At 48.9% G+C, this 19,315-nt stretch overlaps 3 protein-coding genes across 4 annotated transcripts in view; 2 read left to right on the top strand and 1 right to left on the bottom strand.

The window, feature by feature from the left end:
• LOC134294693 (gastrula zinc finger protein XlCGF7.1-like) overlaps positions 1-13,528 on the top strand; it is a 43,739-nt gene extending 30,211 nt beyond the window's left edge. Inside the window, exon 2 of the mRNA XM_062966292.1 lies at positions 11,562-13,528. Coding sequence (XP_062822362.1) covers positions 12,043-12,798 — 756 coding nt within the window. The 5' untranslated portion in view covers positions 11,562-12,042 and the 3' untranslated portion in view covers positions 12,799-13,528. The remainder of the gene's footprint in view (positions 1-11,561) is intronic.
• LOC134294681 (loricrin-like) overlaps positions 1-19,315 on the top strand; it is a 676,447-nt gene that overhangs the window by 314,284 nt on the left and 342,848 nt on the right. The gene's annotated exons all lie outside the window — the stretch shown is intronic.
• LOC134294654 (zinc finger protein 658B-like) overlaps positions 1-19,315 on the bottom strand; it is a 334,996-nt gene that overhangs the window by 132,667 nt on the left and 183,014 nt on the right. The gene's annotated exons all lie outside the window — the stretch shown is intronic.

Here is a 19,315-nt window from a genome sequence, read left to right on the forward strand (position 1 = left end):
CCTGTGGGGTCCCGCAAGGTTCCATTTTGTCCCCCATGCTTTTTAATATCTACATGAAACCACTGGGCGAGGTCATCCGGGGTTTTGGAGTTCGGTGCCATCTCTACGCGGATGACACCCAACTCTACTACTCTTTTCCACCAAAATCCAAGGAAGCCCCTCGGATACTGGATCAGTGTCTGGCCGCTGTGTTGGCCTGGATGAGCTGAAACTTAATCCTGATAAGACAGAGGTCCTCCAGGTCAGTCGCAAGTCTGATCGGGGTATTGGGTGGCAACCTGTGCTTGACGGGGTCGCACTCCCCCTGAAGGCGCAGGTCCGTAGCTTGGGGGTCCTCCTGGATTCGGGGCTGACTCTTGAGGCTCAGGTGTCGGCCGTGGCCGGGAGGGCCTTTGCACAATTAAAACTTGTGCACCAGCTGCGACCATACCTCGAGAAGTCTGATCTGACCATGGTGGTCCACGCCTTAGTTACCTCTAGAATGGATTATTGCATTGCGCTCTACGTGGGGCTGCCTTTGAAGACGGCCCGGAAATTGCAACTAGTACAGCGTTCGGCAGCCAGGTTTCTAAGTGGAGCAAATTATAGGGCACGTTCAACGCCTCTGTTTAAGGAGCTCCACTGGCTGCCGTTTACTTTCCGAGCCCAATTCAAGGTGCAGGTTCTTACCTACAAAGCCCTAAACGGTTTGGGACCCGCCTATCTTAGAGACCGCATTTCCCCCTACGAACCCACACGATCTCTTCGCTCGTCGGGGAGGCCCTTCCCTCGCTTCCACCACTCTCGCAGGTGTGGTTGGTGGGGACGAGAGAGAGGGCCTTCTCCATCGTGGCCCCCCAGCTTTGGAACTTGCTCCCTAGGGAGATTAGGCTGGCCCCCACCCTCCTCACCTTCCGGAAGAACCTGAAAACCTGGCTTTTCCGGAAAGCCTTTGATGGGTGATTTCTGTTGGTTCAAGTTGTCTGCCTACGTAACAGACCCACTGATTCGCCTTCTTATTGTCATTATTGTCATTTCTAGTACTTTAATGACTATGTCAATTACGTAACTACCTCCCCCCAATTTGACGCATTCGTCCTTTTGGCCAAGATTTGTGTTTTATATCTATCTGTTTTTAACGTTTTTTCTTGCAAGATTGTTTTTATGATGGTTTTACTGATATTGTTGATTTATTGTTGTAAATTTGTTTTGATTTGTTTTTATACTTTGATGTTGGGCAAGGCCCGATGTGAGCCGCCCCGAGTCCCTACGGGGAGATGGGGCGGGATACAAGAATAAAATTATTATTATTATTATTATTAACTAGCTAGGCTCAAGGAAATTATAAGATTCTTCCTTTTGGAAGAAACCTTCAGGGGGTCTCCAGATGTCCTGAAATGTTATCCTTTGATTCTGTAAGGGTGAAAACAAAAACGACTGGGAGAAGAATTGGCTTCAGAGGGAACTTCCAAAAGAAATGGCCTGGTATTCTATCTCCCCAAACTCTGGCACCTTCAAATGGTTAAGACAGATATAGAAGGAAAGTTTCTAATGGTAACGATAGAACCACAAAAACATACCATATATATTCAAGCATAAGATTACTTTTTCAGCACTTTTTTAATGCTGAAAAATCCCCCCTTGGCTTATACTCGGGTGAGGGAGGGAAGGAGGGAGGCGGGTGTTGCTGAGGGGCAGCCATCAGCGTTTGCAGTCCTTGTGACTGAATGAAAGCGGGTGCCTTCCTGAGGTAACAAGGTTGCACTTGAGTGAGGGTGAAGAGGTCCTCAAGCTTCACCACCGGCTAATACACTGAGACTGACAACGAGGAGGAGCAGCAGCACTCTTCTTCCTCAGCGCATACGACAGCAGAAAAGCATGAGCTTGCCCTCCCTCAACTGCAGCCTTGTTCCCTCAAGGAAGCTCCTGGCCCTCACCACCCCCATGGTCCTGACCCAACCGAGGAGGAGGAGGAGGAAACATGGCAGCCTGAGAAGGAAGGAAGGAAAGAAAAGGGGTTTCCATGCGGAAAGACCTTTGAACCCTCTCCTACCCAGCCCACACATTCCTGGGTCTAGCGCCCACCCTGCCCACTTTTTGTAAAGACCTAAAAACATGGTTGTTCCAATGTGCCTTTGCTTAATTCAGTTCACTAAATGACTGGATCCCTCCAGCCATAACTTAATTCTCAACTCTTACCCTTTACTATGGTCCCTGCCCTGGATTTGTACTGTACTAACCTGACTGGCCCTTCCAGCCTTAACTTATCATCTGCCTCTCGCACTCTGCCATCAGCCCTGCCCTCGCAGTTGTATTGCACAGGCCTTTCCCTTGCCCCAGCTCGGAAATGTCCATTTGGCTCTCCCATAGTCAAAATACAGGAGCCAGAGCAAGAACAGAACACCCCCTCAGCCTCACCTCTGGATTGGACCTTAGATCAGTGTCGGTTAATTTTTAGCCCTTATGAGAACTCAGACATAAGTACAGCTGAGGAGTTTGCCGTCACTACTGACAATTTGGATAATCTGGATGGTTGGAGGGGGGCACAGGAGGCATGTTTTAACCTCCCCCAATGAAGATGTGGTTGAGGTCCCTATGAATACAACAGAGGGAGATCTAGAGACAAATCTAACATCAGAGGCCTTCAAAAAACCACCCATTGCAGAGGATCTGATCAATCAATTAACCAGTTTGAACTCTGATATTCAGGCTATCAAGACTTTTCTTGCAGAAACCAATGCCCTCCTGATTACAATCACACAATTTATGGTCAAACAGGAAGCAAGCAAGGAGAAAACCTTCCCAATTTTCAATCATGACACGGAGGTCAACGACTCCAGCACAAAAGGACATCCTGAAAAAAGGAAAGGAACAAAAACAACAACATAATAAGTTCCCCCAAACATAGCAAAGCTTGCAAAAGGATAAAGTATAAATGCAGGAGTCTTCAAAAAGATCAAGTAAGGAAGAAAGTCTCCATATCCACAGTAAGGAAGAAAGTCTCCATATCCACAGTTTAAATTTAATCAAATTTAAACTCTCAAAAGCTCCTCAAGTATAAACATGTGGATAAGAAGAAAGATCAAGGTACTACTGCGAAGCCCCCTAAAGATAAGACAAAATAAATCGTAAACCAGAATGCAAAAATGAGACATCAATAAATCAAACCAAGCCAAGAACAAGCCAAGAGCAGCCCCCGGTGGCATAGTGGGTTAAAGCCTCGGGACTTGACGGTTGGGTTGCTGACCCGAAGGCTGCCAGTTTTGAATCTAACCCAGGGAGAGAGCAGATGAGCTCCCTCTATCAGCTCCAGCTCCATGCGGGGACATGAGAGAAGCCTCCCACAAGGATGGTAAAACATCAAAACATTCGGGCGTCCCCTGGGCAACGTACTTGCAGACGGCCAATTCTCTCATACCAGAAGCTACTTGCAATTTCTCAAGTCGCTCCTGACAAGAAAAAAAAATAGAGCAGAAAACTCCCAGAATTTCCCAAAATGTAGTAAAAAAAACAATACAAAGCCACGTTGTTGAGAAACAAGATGGAGAAAATGAACAGAAGATGGGATGCCCTGGTTGATGCTTCCTTAAACAGTGAAGACGGGTGTAGCGCCAGGGTTGGCAACTGGATATCTCCGCTGCCCGGTCGACCCAGCCATAGGATCTCCGTCTTTGCTGGATTCACCCTCAACCTGCTAGAACACAACCATCCAGTAACGGCCTCAAGACACTGATGAAAACTGTTGGGTACAGAATCCGGTCGGCCTTCCATCTTTAACACAAGCTGAGTGTCGTCAGCATATTGATAACACTCAAGCCCAAAATCTCGGACCAGCTGAGCAAGTGGTCGCATATAGATGTTAAACAACAGAGCGGAGAGAATGCCCCCCTGAGGAACCCCACGAAGTAGAGGGGACCTTTCAGAGACCAGGCCTCCCCTCTCCACTCGCTGTCCACGGTTGTGAAGAAAGGAGGCCAGCCAATTTAAAGCTGTCCCTCTGACTCCAGCAACGGCGAGGCGGTGGGTCAAAAGGTTGTAATTGACTGTGTCAAATGCTGCTGTGAGATCCAATAATACAAGCAGCACCGACCCTCCCTGGTCAAGCTGGCATCAAAGATGATCCGTGTTGGAGACCAAGACAGTCTCTGTCCCATGCCCCGCACGAAAGTCAGACTGGAAGGGATCTAGTCCGGCTGTGTCGTCTACGAAATGCTGCAGATGCTCCGCTACTGCCCTCTCAATCACCTTGCCCAGAAACGAAAGATTGAGAGAATTGGCCATCTGCAAGGACGTTGCCCAGGGGATGCCCGGATGTTTTGATGTTTTACCATCCTTGTGGGAGGCTTCTCTCCTGTCCCCGCATGGAGCTGGAGCTGATGGAGGGAGCTCATCCGCGCTCTCCCCGGGTGGGATTCGAACCTGGCAGCCTTCAGGTCAGCAGCCCAGCCTTCAAGTCACGAGGCTTTTATCCCCTATAATAGATCTCTATTTATGTCCCGCTCTTCCTCCCTCAGGGGACCCAAAGCGGCTGACAACGTATTAACATCACGGAAACAACAGCTAGTAATTAATACAATTGAAACAAGAAAAAGTAAAAACATCATAAAACTACATAACCAACTGACATCAACCGACCAGTAAGCAGAAAAAGTGGGCATGTTCAGATTCGAGAAGGCAGGGGAAGGGCTTGTGCAAAATGGAGACTATATATATTTACTTATTTTCTATACTGCTTTTCTCCCCCTAAGGCAGGCATGGGAAAAGTAAGGCCCTGGGGGGGGGGGTGGATGTGGCCCCCTGGACACTTCCCTGTGGCCCCCTCCTCACGTTCCCTGTCCTCTTGGCATAAGGACAGGGTGGCTGGCCGCATCCTCAAGCCAAGAATACGGGGAGGAAGGCACGTGGCAGCAGAGAGAGAACCTCCTGGAGCGCTCCCGGCCACTGCACGTCTCACCCTCCTCCCCATCCGGATGCCGGGAGGGTGGCTCGAGGGAGGCACGGAAGGCGGCTGAGAGCCCTCTGAGCACCCTCGGCTGCGGCCTGCCTCGCCCTCCTCCCGGCATGATGCCCAGAGGACACCCGAGGGGGTACGGGGAGGAGGGGGGAGGGACCGGGCTGTGGCGCAGATGGTTAAGAGCCAGACGCAAGAGATCACTACTGACTCAAAGGTCATGAGTTCAAAGCCCGCGTCTGATTGAGCTCCCGACTGTTGTCCTTGACCATCATCCAGAGAGCACTGTCGACCCAACCAAGGATGGATCTGGACCAAACCTGTCGCTGATGATGGGTCTTGCAGTACCTTCACTGACACTGTGACCCCCACCGAGAATGGACCGGGACCAGACTTGGCCCAGAGAAGCCCCTTGACCAACGGAACAGTCTGCAGGGGTCACTGGGAACGGGCCTTGGTTCTGGGAGTTGTAGTTCACCTGCAGCCCGAAAGCGCTGAACCCAGCTGAGGTCAGATCTGGACCAGACTTGGCAGACAGGCCCAACATGGGCAGCTGTGCAGGCAGGCCTGGTTTCACAATAATAATAATAATAATAATAATAATAATAATAATAATAATAATAATAATAATAATGTCCCTCTCTTCTCCCTCAGGGGACCCAAAGCGGCTGACAATGTATTAACATCACATAAAAACAGAGCAGATGGATCCTAGAAACACAACGGGAGAGACAGGTGAAGAGAAACAACCACAACATGCATTCAAGTCCGTGACACGTCCTGTGGAGCCATGTCTGGGGGGGGGGGGGCCGGGCCCCTCACGCCCACCCGCGGCCTCCATTCCCTCCCCTCCCCCTCCCCCCACAGACCTCTCTCTCTCTCTCTCTCTCTCTCGGCCTCTCCATTCCCTTCCATCCGCCTTCCTTCCCGCCTCACAGACACAGACCAGGCCTCAGGCCAGGCGAGACGCCGCCATCTTCCTCCTCGTCCTCCTCCTTCCCCGGAGCCCGCCCCCGCCCCTCCCATTGGCTGAGCCCGGGACGCCACGCCCACCGGAGGCCTTGCCTGTTTGCCGTGTGTGTGTTTATATATATAGGTATATATAGGGATCCCCGAATCCCTTCGGGGCGGGAAGGAAGGGCGGGGCGGAAACACGGCCAGTAGACACGTCAACCAAGGGCTAATCCTGGCCTCGGCGCGGGAGAGTTCTCGCTCCCTGTCTTGGGAGGACACGGGCAGGCCCAACATGGCCGACGGGCTCCTCCTCTCTGGCCACCCGTCCATCAAAGGAGGGGAGCAGCCAATGGGCGGCCTCCGGTGGGCGGGGCGTCACGGGCGCAGCCAATGGGAGCGGGGAAGGAGGCCGAGGAGGAGGAGGAGGAGGAGGGGGAAGATGGCGGCCGCCTCCGCTCGCCTCAGGCCTGGTCTCTGGTCTTGGTGAGGCGGGAAGGAAGGAAGGAAGGAAGGCGGCGGAGGAGGAGAGACAGAGAGAGAGAGGTCTGTGTGGAGATTATTATTAGTATTATTATTATTAGTATTATTATTCCCACCCACCCCCCAGTCTGTGCCTCCGCGTGACGCCTCAGGCCCTTGGGTGCGTCCTGTGGTTGTTCTTCTCAGTCTGTCTCTCCTGCTGTGTTTACATGATCCCTGTTGTGCTCTGTTGTTTATGGGATGTTAACACATTATCCGCCGCTTTGGGAGAAGAGAGGGGTATAAACAGAGACTTAGTATTATTTGAAACACAACAAGACAAGACAACAACACAACAGGGAAAAAACCCTGAAGGCCTGGCTCTGTTCGCAGGCATTTGAAGAAGAAGCCTGTGTTGGTCTGAATAAGGTCTGGGGGATGAAGGGCATAAGCACTTGGCATTGTTTTAAACGTTGTATATTGTATTTTATGACTGTTTTAGCGTTTTAGTTCATTGTATAACAGTGTAACGGCATCAACTGCCACTTGTAAGCCGCCCTGAGTCCCCTCGGGTGAGAAGGGCGGGGGATAAATCATTGGAATAAATAAAATAAATAAACAAGGTGAGTCCACAGCAGACACTCTGCTGGCTGTGTTGTCGAAGGCTTTCATGGCCGGGATCACAGGGTTGTTGTATGTCTCTCGGGCTGTGTGGCCATGTTCCAGAAGTATTCTCTCCTGACGTTTCGCCCACATCTATGGCAGGCAACCCTCCATACCTCACAGCCTCTGAGGATGCCTGCCACAGATGTGGGCGAAACGTCAGGAGAGAATACTTCTGGAACATGGCCACACAGCCCGAAAGACAGACAACAACACTCTGCTGGCTGTTGTACTGGATCACACGTCTCTAGGACTGTGTGATGTATTGGCGAATAATGCGTGCAGATCCCAGTTGGGTGGCCTTCTGCAGCTGGCAGGTGGGGATTTTGTCAGTGCCGATTGAGTTCAAGTGCAGGCCAAGGTCTTGAGGCACTGCACCCAGTGTGCCGATCACCACTGGGACCACCTTGACTGGCTTGTGCCACAGTCTTTGCAATTCGATCTTTAAATCCTCATATCGTGCCAGCTTTTCCATTTGTTTCTCTTCAATCCTGCTGTCACCTGGGATTGCAACATCGACAATCCATACTTTGTTTTTTAACACGATCATGAGGTCTGGAGTATTGTGCTCCAGCACTCTGTCGGTCTGAATTTGGAAGTCCCATAGTAGCTTGACATGTTTATTATTATTATTATTATTATCATCATCATCATCATCATTAAACCAGGCCTGCGTGCACAGCTGGCCATGTTGGGTCTGTGTACCAAGTCGGGTCCAGATCTGACCTCAGTGCTTTCTGGCTGCAGGTGAACTACAACTCCCAAAACCAAGGTCCATTCTCACCAATGCATTCTCAGTATGTTCAGTTGGTGGTGGGGCCAGTCTATTGTCGGTGGGGGTCGAGGTGTCCGTGAAGGTACTGCAAGTCCCACCTTCCATGGCAAGTGTGGTCCAGATCCATCCTTGGTTGGGTCGACTATGATGTCTGGATGACGGTCAAGTACAACGGGGGGGGGGGGGGGGGGAGCTCAATCCGACACGGATTTTGAACTCATGGCCTTTGGGTCAGCAGTGATCTTTTGCTGCTGGCTATTAACCAGTTGTGCCAGAACCCAGTCCTTCCCATCCTCCTCCCCCGACCCTCTTCGACCCTCCTCGGGCTGTTCTCTGGGCATTATGCTGAGAGGAGGGCGAGGCAGGCCGCAGCTGAGTGTGCTCCAGAGGGCTCTCAGGCTCCGCTTCCTTGAGCCATCCTCGAGCATAAGGATGGGGAGGAGGGTGAGACCCACAGTGGATGGGAGCGCTTCATAAGGTTCTCAGCTGCTATGTGCCTTCCTCCTCATATTTTGGCCTGAGGATGCGGCCGGCCACCCTGTCCTTATGCCAAGAGGACAGGAAACGTGAGGAGGAGGGCCAGAGGGAAGCGCCCAGCACCGCCCCCCCCCCCCCCCCGGGCCTTACTTTGCCCGTGCCTTCCTTAGGGGGAGAAAAGTGATATATAAATGTAGTAAATGAATAAATAAATATAGTCTGCGTTTTGCACAAGCCCTTGCCCTGCCCTCTCGAATCTGATGGTGCCCACTTTTTCCGCGTACTGGTCGGTTGATGTCAGTTGATTATGTCGTTTTATGGCGTTTTTACTTTTTCTCATTTCAACAGTTTTAATTATATTGTTTATTTGTTACATGTTTTTAATTGTGTTTTACCTTGGGATCCTTGTTTATGCTGGGCTTGGTCCCCATGCAAGCCGCCCCGAGTCACTTCGGGGAGAAAGATGGTGGTGGGAAATAAGAATAAAATTATTATTATTATTATTATTATTGTGTGCCAGAGTGTAGTCTGTTCAACGCCTTCCAAGTCGCCCAGTCTTCTGTGTGCCCAGGGGGGAGTCTCTCATCCGGCGTCAGCAACTGATTAAGGTTCTGAGTTTTAGCCTGCCACTTTTGGACTCTTGCTTGCTGAGGTTTTCCTGCGAGTATCTCTGTAGATCTTAGAAAGCTATTTCTTCATTTAAGGTGTTGGCATGCTAGCTGATACCAGAACAGAGGATGGGCTGGAGATGTCGCTGCCTTGGTCCTTTCATTACAGGCTGCTACTTCCCAGCGGATGTCAGGTGGTGCAATGCAGGCTAAGCAGTATAATTTCTCCAGTGGTGTAGGGCATAGACATCCTGTGATAATACGGCATGTCTCATTAAGAGCCATGCACTGTTTTAACGTGGTGAGATGTATTCCACACTGGGCATGTGCATTCAGCAGTAGAGTAGCCAAGCACAAAGGCAGATGTCTTCACTGTGTCTGGATGTGATGTCCAAGTTGGGCCAGTCCGCTTTCGTATAATGTTATTTCTAGTGCCCATGTTTTGCTTGACATTTAAGCAGTGCTTCTTGTAAGTCAGAATATGTTCCAGCGTAACTCCCAGGTGTTTTGGTGTGCTGCAATGCTCCAGTGGGATTCCTTCCCAGGTCATCCTCTGAGTTCGAGATGCTTGTCTGTTCTCAAGGTGAAAGGCACACGTCTGTGTTTTAGATGGATTAGGGATCAGCTGGTTTTCCTTGTAATAGGCAGTAAGAGCACCTAAAGCTTCAGAGAGCTTCTGTTCAACCATTTCAAAGCTCTCTGTTTGGGCGGTGATGGCACGATCGTCAGCATAGATGAAACTCTGTCCCTTCTGGCAGTGGCTGGTCATTTGTGTAAATGTTAAATATGGATGGAGCAAGCACCCTCCCCTGAGGGAGACCGTTCTTCTCTTTCCTCCATCTGCTTCTCTGGCCCTGGAATTCAGTAAAAAGCTCCTTTTTGTAGCAGATTTCCTATAAAGCAGGTGAGGTGGGTAAACCTTTACGTTAAGTTCAGTTGAGTCTAAGCCGAAGAGCCGGCATTGCCCGTAGACATCTCCTAGGTCATGTGGCCAGCATGACTGCATGGAGTGCTGATACCTTCCTGCCAGAGCGGTACCTATTGATCTACTCACATTTACATATTTTCAGTCTGCTAAATTGGCAGAAGCTGGGGTTAACAGCAGGAGCTCACCCAGTTCCTTTGTTGAGAACCACTGTTCCGGCCCTTCCAGTTTTTCTTGCTTCGCGAATACTTTGACTACTTACCTTATTTGGCTGGCATGATAATATAATTTAATATCTGGGAGACCTAACCCTCCTTCTTTTTGTGGTTTTTACAATTTAGCTTTATTTATATATCCACAGAATGCCACTCCCTCTCACTTTGGAGGATTCATAAGTCTTTTCATCGTTTGAGGTTCCTTTTATTTTCAGTTTATGTCATTCTTCTTTCAATTGATGTGTTTCTTTTAGAAAAATTGTGTCACCTTTAGATTTAAGAATCTGATTGGTAATCATTTTCTGTTTATAGCAGGAGCCAAGGCCTCAGCAGTTGAGCAATATCACCTTCACCTAATCCGCCATTTTGCTTGAATTGTTGTATTTATCTGTTAGTCCCTGTAAAACACAGCACCATATTGTGCCACATTGTCTCCCCCTAATAATAATAATAACAACAACAACAACTTTATTTTTGTATCCCACCATCTCCCTGAAGGGACGGCGCCTCCTTCTCCTGGCTCAGGTGAGCGGCTGGACGGCAAATAGGAGGCTGGCGAGGAGGGAGCCTCAGCGCATCTGCTGGTGGTGAAGCATGAGGACCTCTTCGCCCTCCCTCAAGTGCGGCCTTGTAACTTCAGGGAGGCGCCCGCTTTCATTCAATCACAAGGACTGCAAATGGTGACGGCTGCCCCTCAGCAACACCCACCTCCCTCCTTCCCTCCCTCACCCGAGTATAAGCTAAGAGGGGCTATTCAAGATTAAAAATGTGCTGAAAAAGCCGGCTTATACTTGAGTATATAGGGTATTTGTTTGTAGTTCTATCATTACCATTAGAAACCTTCCTTCCATATCTGTCTTAACCATGTGAGGGTGCCAGAGTTTGGGGAGATAGAATACCAGGCTATTTCTTTTGGAAGTTCCCTCTGATGCCAGTTCTTCTCCCAGTCGTTTTTGTTTTCAGCCTTACAGAATCAAAGGGTAACATTTCAGGCCATCTGGAGACCCCTTGAGGGCTTCTTCCAAATGGCATCCAGGGAAGACTTTTTCTCTCCATGGTCTCCAGTTTTCTTAAGATTTCCTTGAGCCCAGCTAGTTCTTCTTCTGTTGCTGAAAATCTTCCCCTGGATGGAGGAAAAAGAAGAAAAGGGGGAAGTGGGCAAAGGGGAAAGGAGTTGGCAGGAAGGAGGCTTTGTGGCTGGAGCCGTGCCTGTCTTTGCATCTCATCATGGGCTCTACAGAGGTAATTCATGGAAACCCATGATCCAGAATACGTTACACCCTTGAATGTTGGGAGGAGTTCTGCTGCCTGCCTGCCTGCCTTCTGTTCCTTTAACCACGTTTGGGTCTGACCCAATGAAATGGGTGTGGCCCTCCAATACGGGAAAAGGGTTCAGTCCCTTCCTTTCGTGATTCCTTCCTTCTCTTATCCTCTCCTTCTGTGTTTCCTCCCTTCCTTCCATCCTTCCTTTCTTCTTTCCTTTTTCGCTTTGTTTACCTTGAGCCAGAGGAATGCGGCTTCATGTCTAACCTTTTCCTTCTTCTTTCTTGACCAGGACATGAGAGTTCTCTGGAGCCACCCCTGCCATGATGGGAAACGAACCAGCTTCTAGTAGATATTGAGGCATTTGGAAACCAAAGTGCAGTAAGAAAACCAGTCCTCTAGGAAAAAGGATTCCTCTCAAGGGGCTGATCTTGCTGAATTCCTACATTCACTTTGGATTATAGAGTAGAACCATAGAGTCGGAAGAGACTGTATGAGGCACCCAGTCCAGGCCTCTGCCGTGCAGGAAAAGCGCAAAGTACCCCTGACAGATGAGCATCTAGCCTCTGTTTAAAAGATTCCAAAGGAGCTTTCACTACATTTTGAGGCAGAGAGTTCCACCGCTGAACAACTCTTACAGTCAGGAAGTTCTTCTTAATGTTCAGATGGAATCTACTTTCCTGTAATTTGAACCCAGTGCTGTGAGCAATCAGAAAGGGAAAAACAAGAATCAAGTGTTCTTATTGGAATTAAATATACATAACATTGCTGACATGGAGGAGAAAGCATATAAATGTATCGAATGTGGAAAGAGCTTTAGTCAGCATGGAAAGCTGAAGACACATCAAAGGACTCACACTGGGGAGAAACCCTATAACTGCCTGGAGTGTGGACAGAGCTTTACTCAGAAGGGAAACTTAAATACACATCAAAGGACTCACACTGGGGAGAAACCCTATAACTGCCTGGAGTGTGGACAGAGCTTTGCTTGTAGTTCAGGACTACGTTCACATCAAAGAACTCACACTGGGGAGAAACCCTATAACTGCCTGGAGTGTGGACAAAGCTTCACTCAGAGTCCAGGTCTCCGTGTACATCAAAGCACTCACACTGGGGAGAAACCCTATAAGTGCCTGGAGTGTGGACAGAGCTTTACTCGGAAGGGAAACTTACTAACACATCAAAGAACTCACACTGGGGAGAAACCCTATAAGTGTCTTGAGTGTGGACAGAGCTTTGTTCATAGTTCAAGTCTTCGTTCACATCAAATGACTCACACTGGGGAGAAACCCTATAAGTGCCTGGAGTGTGGACAGAGCTTTGCTCGGAGTGGAGCTCTACGTTTGCATCAAAGCACTCACACTGGGGAGAAACCCTATAAGTGCCGGGAGTGTGGCCAGAGCTTCGCTCATAGTTCAGACCTACGTTCACATCAAAGGACTCATGTGGTGTATTGTAGAAAGATTGAACTAAAATACAGTGTTCCCTCGCCTATCGCGAGGGTTAGGTTCCAGGACCACCCGCAATAAGTGAAAATCCGCACCAGTCTCTCAGTCTCTCTCCTCAGCCTCAGCCTCTCCAGCCTCTGCGCCGCCATCTTCCTTCTGCCTTCCTTCCCGCCTCACAGAGAGAGAGAGAGAGGGAGAAGGCCAGGCCTCGGCCTCCTTCCCCAGGGCCGCCCCCCTCCCCCTCCTATTGGCTGAGCCCGTGACGCCCCGCCCAGCGGAGGCTCCCCATTGACTGCATGCCACCCCCAGCCTTGATTGACTGGCGGCAAGGCGGGGCTTGTGCGGGCAGAGAGCGCCGTGAAGCCAATTGGCAGGCAGGCCGGAGAGGCCGCGGAGGGGAGGGCGAGGCACTAGGCTCCTATGGATTTTATTTATTTATTTACAGTATTTATATTACTCCGTTCTTTTGAAGGGGCCCTAAGCCAGGAAATAGTAATCTTTTGCCTCGGTGGCTTTGCCTCTCCCTGTGAGCTGGTGCCTTTCTCCAGGAAGTTCCAAGGAGAGAATAAAGCTCAGAGTAAACAAGTTAGGTCACTGGTATCACTTGGGCCAAGTGGGTGTGGAAGGTGAGGAAGACCCTCAGGCATTGGTCAATTTTAGATAAGCCAAGATATATATTCTTTGTTAACTGCGCACATGTTGCGACGGCCATTTGCATGGTACGGACCCACTAAAGACCCACTAAAGGGGGTGCCTACGGCTGTTTGCCTTCTCATCCTCTGTGATAACAATAAAAGGCTTGTTTTCTGGCTCTCTTGGGATTCTCTCCTTGACTTCCCCTCCAGGCCAGTCTCCAACGCTTTCCAACCCCGAAGGGGATTCAGGGCGGATCTCAATGCACACATTCACACGTGGCAAACATCCAGTGCCATTACACATACAACACATAGACCGAGGGTCCCCAACCCTTTCAAACAGAGGGCCAGTTCACGGCCCCTCAGACCGTTGGAGAGCCGGACTATAGGTTTTAAAAAACTATGAACAAATTCCTGTGCACACTTCACATGTCTTATTTCGAAGTAAAAAAAACAAAATGGGAACAAATACAGCCTCAATGTTAATCATCATCATAATCATAATAAAATAATAAAGAGGGTTGGAAGAGACCCTTTGGGCCGTTGAGTCCAACCCCCTTCTGCCTTTGTGCACCAAAAGCACAAACAAAGCACCCTGACAGATGGCCACCCAGCCTCAATGTTGTTAATAATAATAATAATAATAATAATAATAATAATAATAATAATAATAGTTTCTGTGTGTGTCAGGAGCGACTTGAGAAACTGCAAGTCACTTCTGGTGTGAGAGAATTGGCTGTCTGCAAGAACGTTGCCCAGGGGACATTTCACGGATGTTTTGATGTTTTTACCATCCTTGTGGGAGGCTTCTCTCCTGTCCCCGCATGGAGCTGGAACTGACTGAGAGAGCTCATCCGCGCTCTCCCCGGATTGGATTAGAACCTGGCAGTCTTCAGGTCAGCAACCCAACCTTCAAGTCACAAGGCTTGAACCCACTGCACCACCAAGGGCTCCAAATAACAGCAACAACAACAACAATAGTAACACATCACACAGTCCTAGGCACTTGGGAAGTGTTTGACTTGTGATTTTGTGATTCGAAATCCAGCATATAGATCTCATTGGCTGTGTTATAGTGTGTCTTTGTGTCAATAATAATAATAATAATAACAACAAAGAAGGTTGGAAGAGACCACTTGTGCTATTTAGTCCAACCCCCTTCTGCCTTTGTGCACCAAAATCACTAGCAAAGCACCCCTTAACGATTAATAATTAATTAAATCATAATTAAAATACCATTCTAAACAAGCCAAGCTTTGGAAGGCGGAGGAGGAGGGAGCGGCTGCCGCAGGGGCCGGATGAATGGCTTTGATGGGGCACAAGTGGCCCCCGGGCCGTAGTTTGGGGCTGGGACGGAGAAACCCTATCGTCCCCGTCTGGCCATGAAGACACGGAGACCTCCTTTGGGAAACCACGAGCCCAGAAGAGCAGGACCCTGGTCGAAGCCAAGCCTCCCTCGGGACCGCGCCATGGCACCCAGGGAGCTCCGCTGTTAGGCTGAAGAACCACCTCTTGGCTTGCCAAGGATCGCTCTAGAAAGAGACGGGCTGAGCAGAGGGCGGTTGTTCCTTTGCCGTGGCCCCAAAGATGGACACCCCCTTGAAACCCCAGAGTTGGAAATATGACCTCTGAGACCAAAACACAACGTCCTCTTTATTATTATTATTATTATTATTATTATTATTATTATTATTATTATTATACTTTATTTGTACCCCGCTAGCATCTCCCGAAGGACTCGATGCGGCTTACAAAGACCAAGGCCTCAACACACAATATAACAATACAAAACAAAAGGCAAATTAAAACAATTAAAACAGTATAAACAACAAGCAGTAAACAATACGCTAAAACACAATAAAACTGGGCCAGGCCAGAGTAATGGGTACAAGATTAAAAGTGCTGATGTGACCGGTGAAATATAAGGCTTATAGGGCAAGTGCAGAGTGCGATATACGATCTTAGTTCTAATAAAGTGCTTATAGGACTTGGTATTGGAGATTTCCTTTTAATCTGGGAAGGCACATTGAACAGCCAGGTCTTCAAGTTCTTTCTGAAGACTGCCAATGTAGGGGCCTGTCTGAGATCCTTGGGGAGGGTGTTCCAGAGTCGGGGGGCCACCACAGAGAAGGCCCTGTCTCGTGTCCCCCCCAACCGCGCTTGCAACGCAGGCGGGATCACGAGCAGGGCCTCTCCAGATGACCGAAGTGAACGCGTGGGTTTGTAGACGGAGATGCGGTCACGGAGGTAGGATGGTCCCAAACCGTTCAGGGCTTTGTAGGTAAGCACCTGCACCTTAAATTGGGCTCGGAAAGTAAATGGCAGCCAGTGGAGCTCCTTGAACAGGAGGGTTGACCTCTCTCTGTAAGGGGCCCCAGTTAACATCCTGGCTGCCGCTCGTTGGACCAGTTGAAACTTCTGAGCCGTTTTCAAGGGCAGCCCCACGTAGAGCGCATTACAGTAGTCCAGTCTGGAGGTGACCAAGGCATGGACCACCCCGGCCAGATCAGCCTTCGCGAGGTACGGTCGCAGTTGGCGCACGAGTCTCAATTGTGCGAAGGCCCTCCCAGACACCGCCGACGCCTGAGCCTCGAGCGTAAGCGATGAATCCAGGAGGACTCCCAGACTGCGGACCTGTGGCTTCAGGGGGAGTGTAACCCCGTCCAGCACAGGTTGCCACCCTATACCCCGGTCAGGATTACAATCGACCAGGAGGACCTCTGTCTTGTCGGGATTGATCTTCAGCTTGTTCCTCATCCAGATAGACACAGCAGCCAGGCACTCGTCCAGCACCCGAGAGGCCTCCTTGGAATTAGGTGGAAAGGAGTAGTAGAGTTGTGCGTCATCTGCATAGAGGTGACACCCAACTCCAAAACTCCGGATGACCTCTCCCAGCGGTTTCATGTAGATGTTAAAGAGCATGGGAGACAGAGTAGAACCTTGCGGGACCCCACAGCTCAAAGGCCAGGGGTCCGAGCAGGCGTCTCCCAGCTTCACCATCTGGGATCGACCCTCCAGGAAGGACGGAGGTCATCCACCAAGGCGACCAAGGCCGTCTCGGTGCTGTGACCAGGCCTGAAACCAGACTGTGACTGATCTAGGTAGTTGATGTCATCTAGAAAGCCCTGGAGCTGGGAGGCAACCACCCGCTCCAGCGGTGGTTTGAGAAAGAACGTCTCTTGTGGACTCGCAACAACCCTCTGGCCTGGATTCTCCGCTCGGGCCACAGGGTCTCCTTCTTCGCCCACAGTCGTGAGTCTTCTTGTCCCCACGGAAGCCCATCCGTCTTCCTTCCTTCCTTCTCCCCCGAAGTCCTCACGGCCACACGCCTCCACCTCCACTGAGGTCGGGTGCAAACACCACGAAACGGGGAGGCCGGCAAGGTGGGGAGGAGCAGACCCTGGTGAGGCTGGAATGTCCCACGGCCTCTGCGTCTGTCTCTCTGCCGCCGGTCTCGTGGCACGGAAGGTTTGCCCTGTGTCGTGGCCTCGTGATCCGCCCAGAGAGTTGGGCAGAAGCTTTGGGGAGCTGGAGGTGCTCTTACTGCCTATTCCGGGGGAAACGGGGGCGAGAAGGGCGGGGTGGAAATACGGTCAGGACGTCAATCAACGAAAGAAGAATAAGGTGGCCTCAAAGAGTCAAGAGTCTTTCTTTCTCCCACCCGGGATGTTATTCCACAGGGAGAGATAGATAGATATATCAACCCCACTTGTCTAGTTCCCAACAGACCTCTGGGGATGCCTGCCACAGGTGTGGGCAAAACGTCAGGAGAGAGTGCTTCTGGACCAAGCCTGGAAAACTCACAGCAAGCCACCCATTCCGTTCATGAAACTCTTCATGATATGACAATATTGGGTATTAGAGTCTCACTGATCCAACACTCGCTTATCCAACGTTCTGGATTATCCAACGCATTTTTGTAGTCAATGTTTTCAATACATCGTGATATTTTGGTGCTAAATTTGTAAATACAGTAATTACAACATAGCATGACTGCGTATTGAATTACTTTTTCTGTCAAATTTGTTGTAAAACGTGATGTTTTGGGGCTTAATTTGTAAAATCATAACCTAATTGGATGTTTAATAGGCTTTTCCTTAATCCCTCCTTATTATCCAACATATTCGCCTATCCAGCGTTCAGCCGGCCCGTTGATGTTGGATAAGTGAGACTCTACTGTATCAATGATTACATTGTTCATTATTATACTGCCATAAGAGCGGGTTAAACCGCTGAGCTGCTGAACTTGCTGAACCGAAAAGATGCCAAAGTGAGTAGATGAATAGGTACCACCAGCGGGGGGGGGGGGGGAAGGCGGGCTGAAGAGGCAGAGGGAGGGGGCGGGGCTCCTGACGTCACAGAGCTCTTGGCTGCCACGCAGCGGCCAGGCTGGGAAGGGCGCCCTCCGAACGGCCGAGAAGGAAAGGGCGGCCCGGGTTGGTCCTCTCTGTGCTGGGCGGGGCTTCGAGAGGCCAGGCCCCGCCCTCCCCTTGCTCAGCCAATGAGGCCCCTCCCTTCCCCTGCCAGGCCAAGGCCCCGCCCCTCCCTCCCGTCTCTCAAAGGGAGAAGCCCCGCCCCCCGGAAGGGTGTCTGTGAGGAGGAACCCTCGCCACGCCACGCCCACGCCCTGACGTCACTCCCTCCGGCGAAGAGGGGGCGGGGCCTCCGTTCTGCCCTCAGAAGCCGCCTTCTTCCTCGCCCCTCCTGGTCACCCGTCCATCAAGGCCGGAGCCAATAGGGGCCCGCTCGTGGGCGGGGCGTCACGGACTCGGCCAATGGGGGGCGAGGGGCGGAGGAGGGGCGGGGCTTCTTCCTGGCTGGGCCTGCGCAGAGCCTCTCTCGCCGCCATTGTTTTCTGAGGCGTTTCCTCTGGAGCCGCGAAGGAGGAGAGAGAGAGAGAGAGAGAGAGAGAGAGAGAGGGAGAGAGGTTGGTATTGATATTGATACTTATATTGATACTTATATTGATATTGATATTCTATCCGGATTGAGTGTCTCTGGGTCTCTCTTTGGGAAGGAAGAAACCAGGCCTCAATGGTTTAATACTGCAATATTACATGTAATAGGTAATATACAATTATAATAATGTAGTATTTTTATATTGTATTACATTATAATATAATACGTGTATACTATAATATATTATTAGCATAGCACAAGATCAGCGTTATCTATGACTATATTGTACTATACTGCAATATTACATGTAATAGGTAATATACAATTATAATAGTGTAGTATTCTTATATTGTATTACATTATAATATTATATGTATGTACTGTATTATATTATTACCATAGCACAGTATCAGCCATATCTATTACTCTATTGTACTATACCATTATGCTGCAATATTATTAGTAATCTTACATGTAATATATAAAATGTAATTAATATTATTATATTGTGTTACAGTATTAGAATTATATTGTATTACATTGCATTATTATTTTATACTATACTAGCTGTGCCCAGCCACGCGTTGCTGTGGCAAAGGTATTGGTTAAAAATTGTTGTGGAATTTTTATTTGACATTATCTGTATTTTTAAATTAATTTTATTGTAACTTATCTTTTTGATTTCTATTTTATTATTTTCTTGTATTATTTTTAGTTATTTTTGTTATTATAGTATTTTATTGTATTTTTTAGTGTTTTTTATTATTTTTAGTGTTTTTATTATTTTTAGTGTTTTTTATTATTTTTTATTGTATATTACAGTATTTGTATTTATTTTATTTTTTATTCCTTTATTATTATTTGTGTTTTTATTATTTTATTTTATTATTTGTATGTATTATATTTTATTATTTGATTACATTATTTTTATTTATGTTTTTTTAATTGTATTATTTTATTATGTTTTTTAAAATTTGTTTTTGCATTTATTTTATTGTTTTTGTTTCTCTTTGTATTGGGTTGCTCTGAGTTCTGTGGTCTGCCTGGTCATGTTCGAAATGTAT

Source organism: Anolis carolinensis, unplaced genomic scaffold (genome assembly GCF_035594765.1).
Source record: "Anolis carolinensis isolate JA03-04 unplaced genomic scaffold, rAnoCar3.1.pri scaffold_18, whole genome shotgun sequence".
NCBI lineage: Eukaryota > Metazoa > Chordata > Lepidosauria > Squamata > Dactyloidae > Anolis > Anolis carolinensis.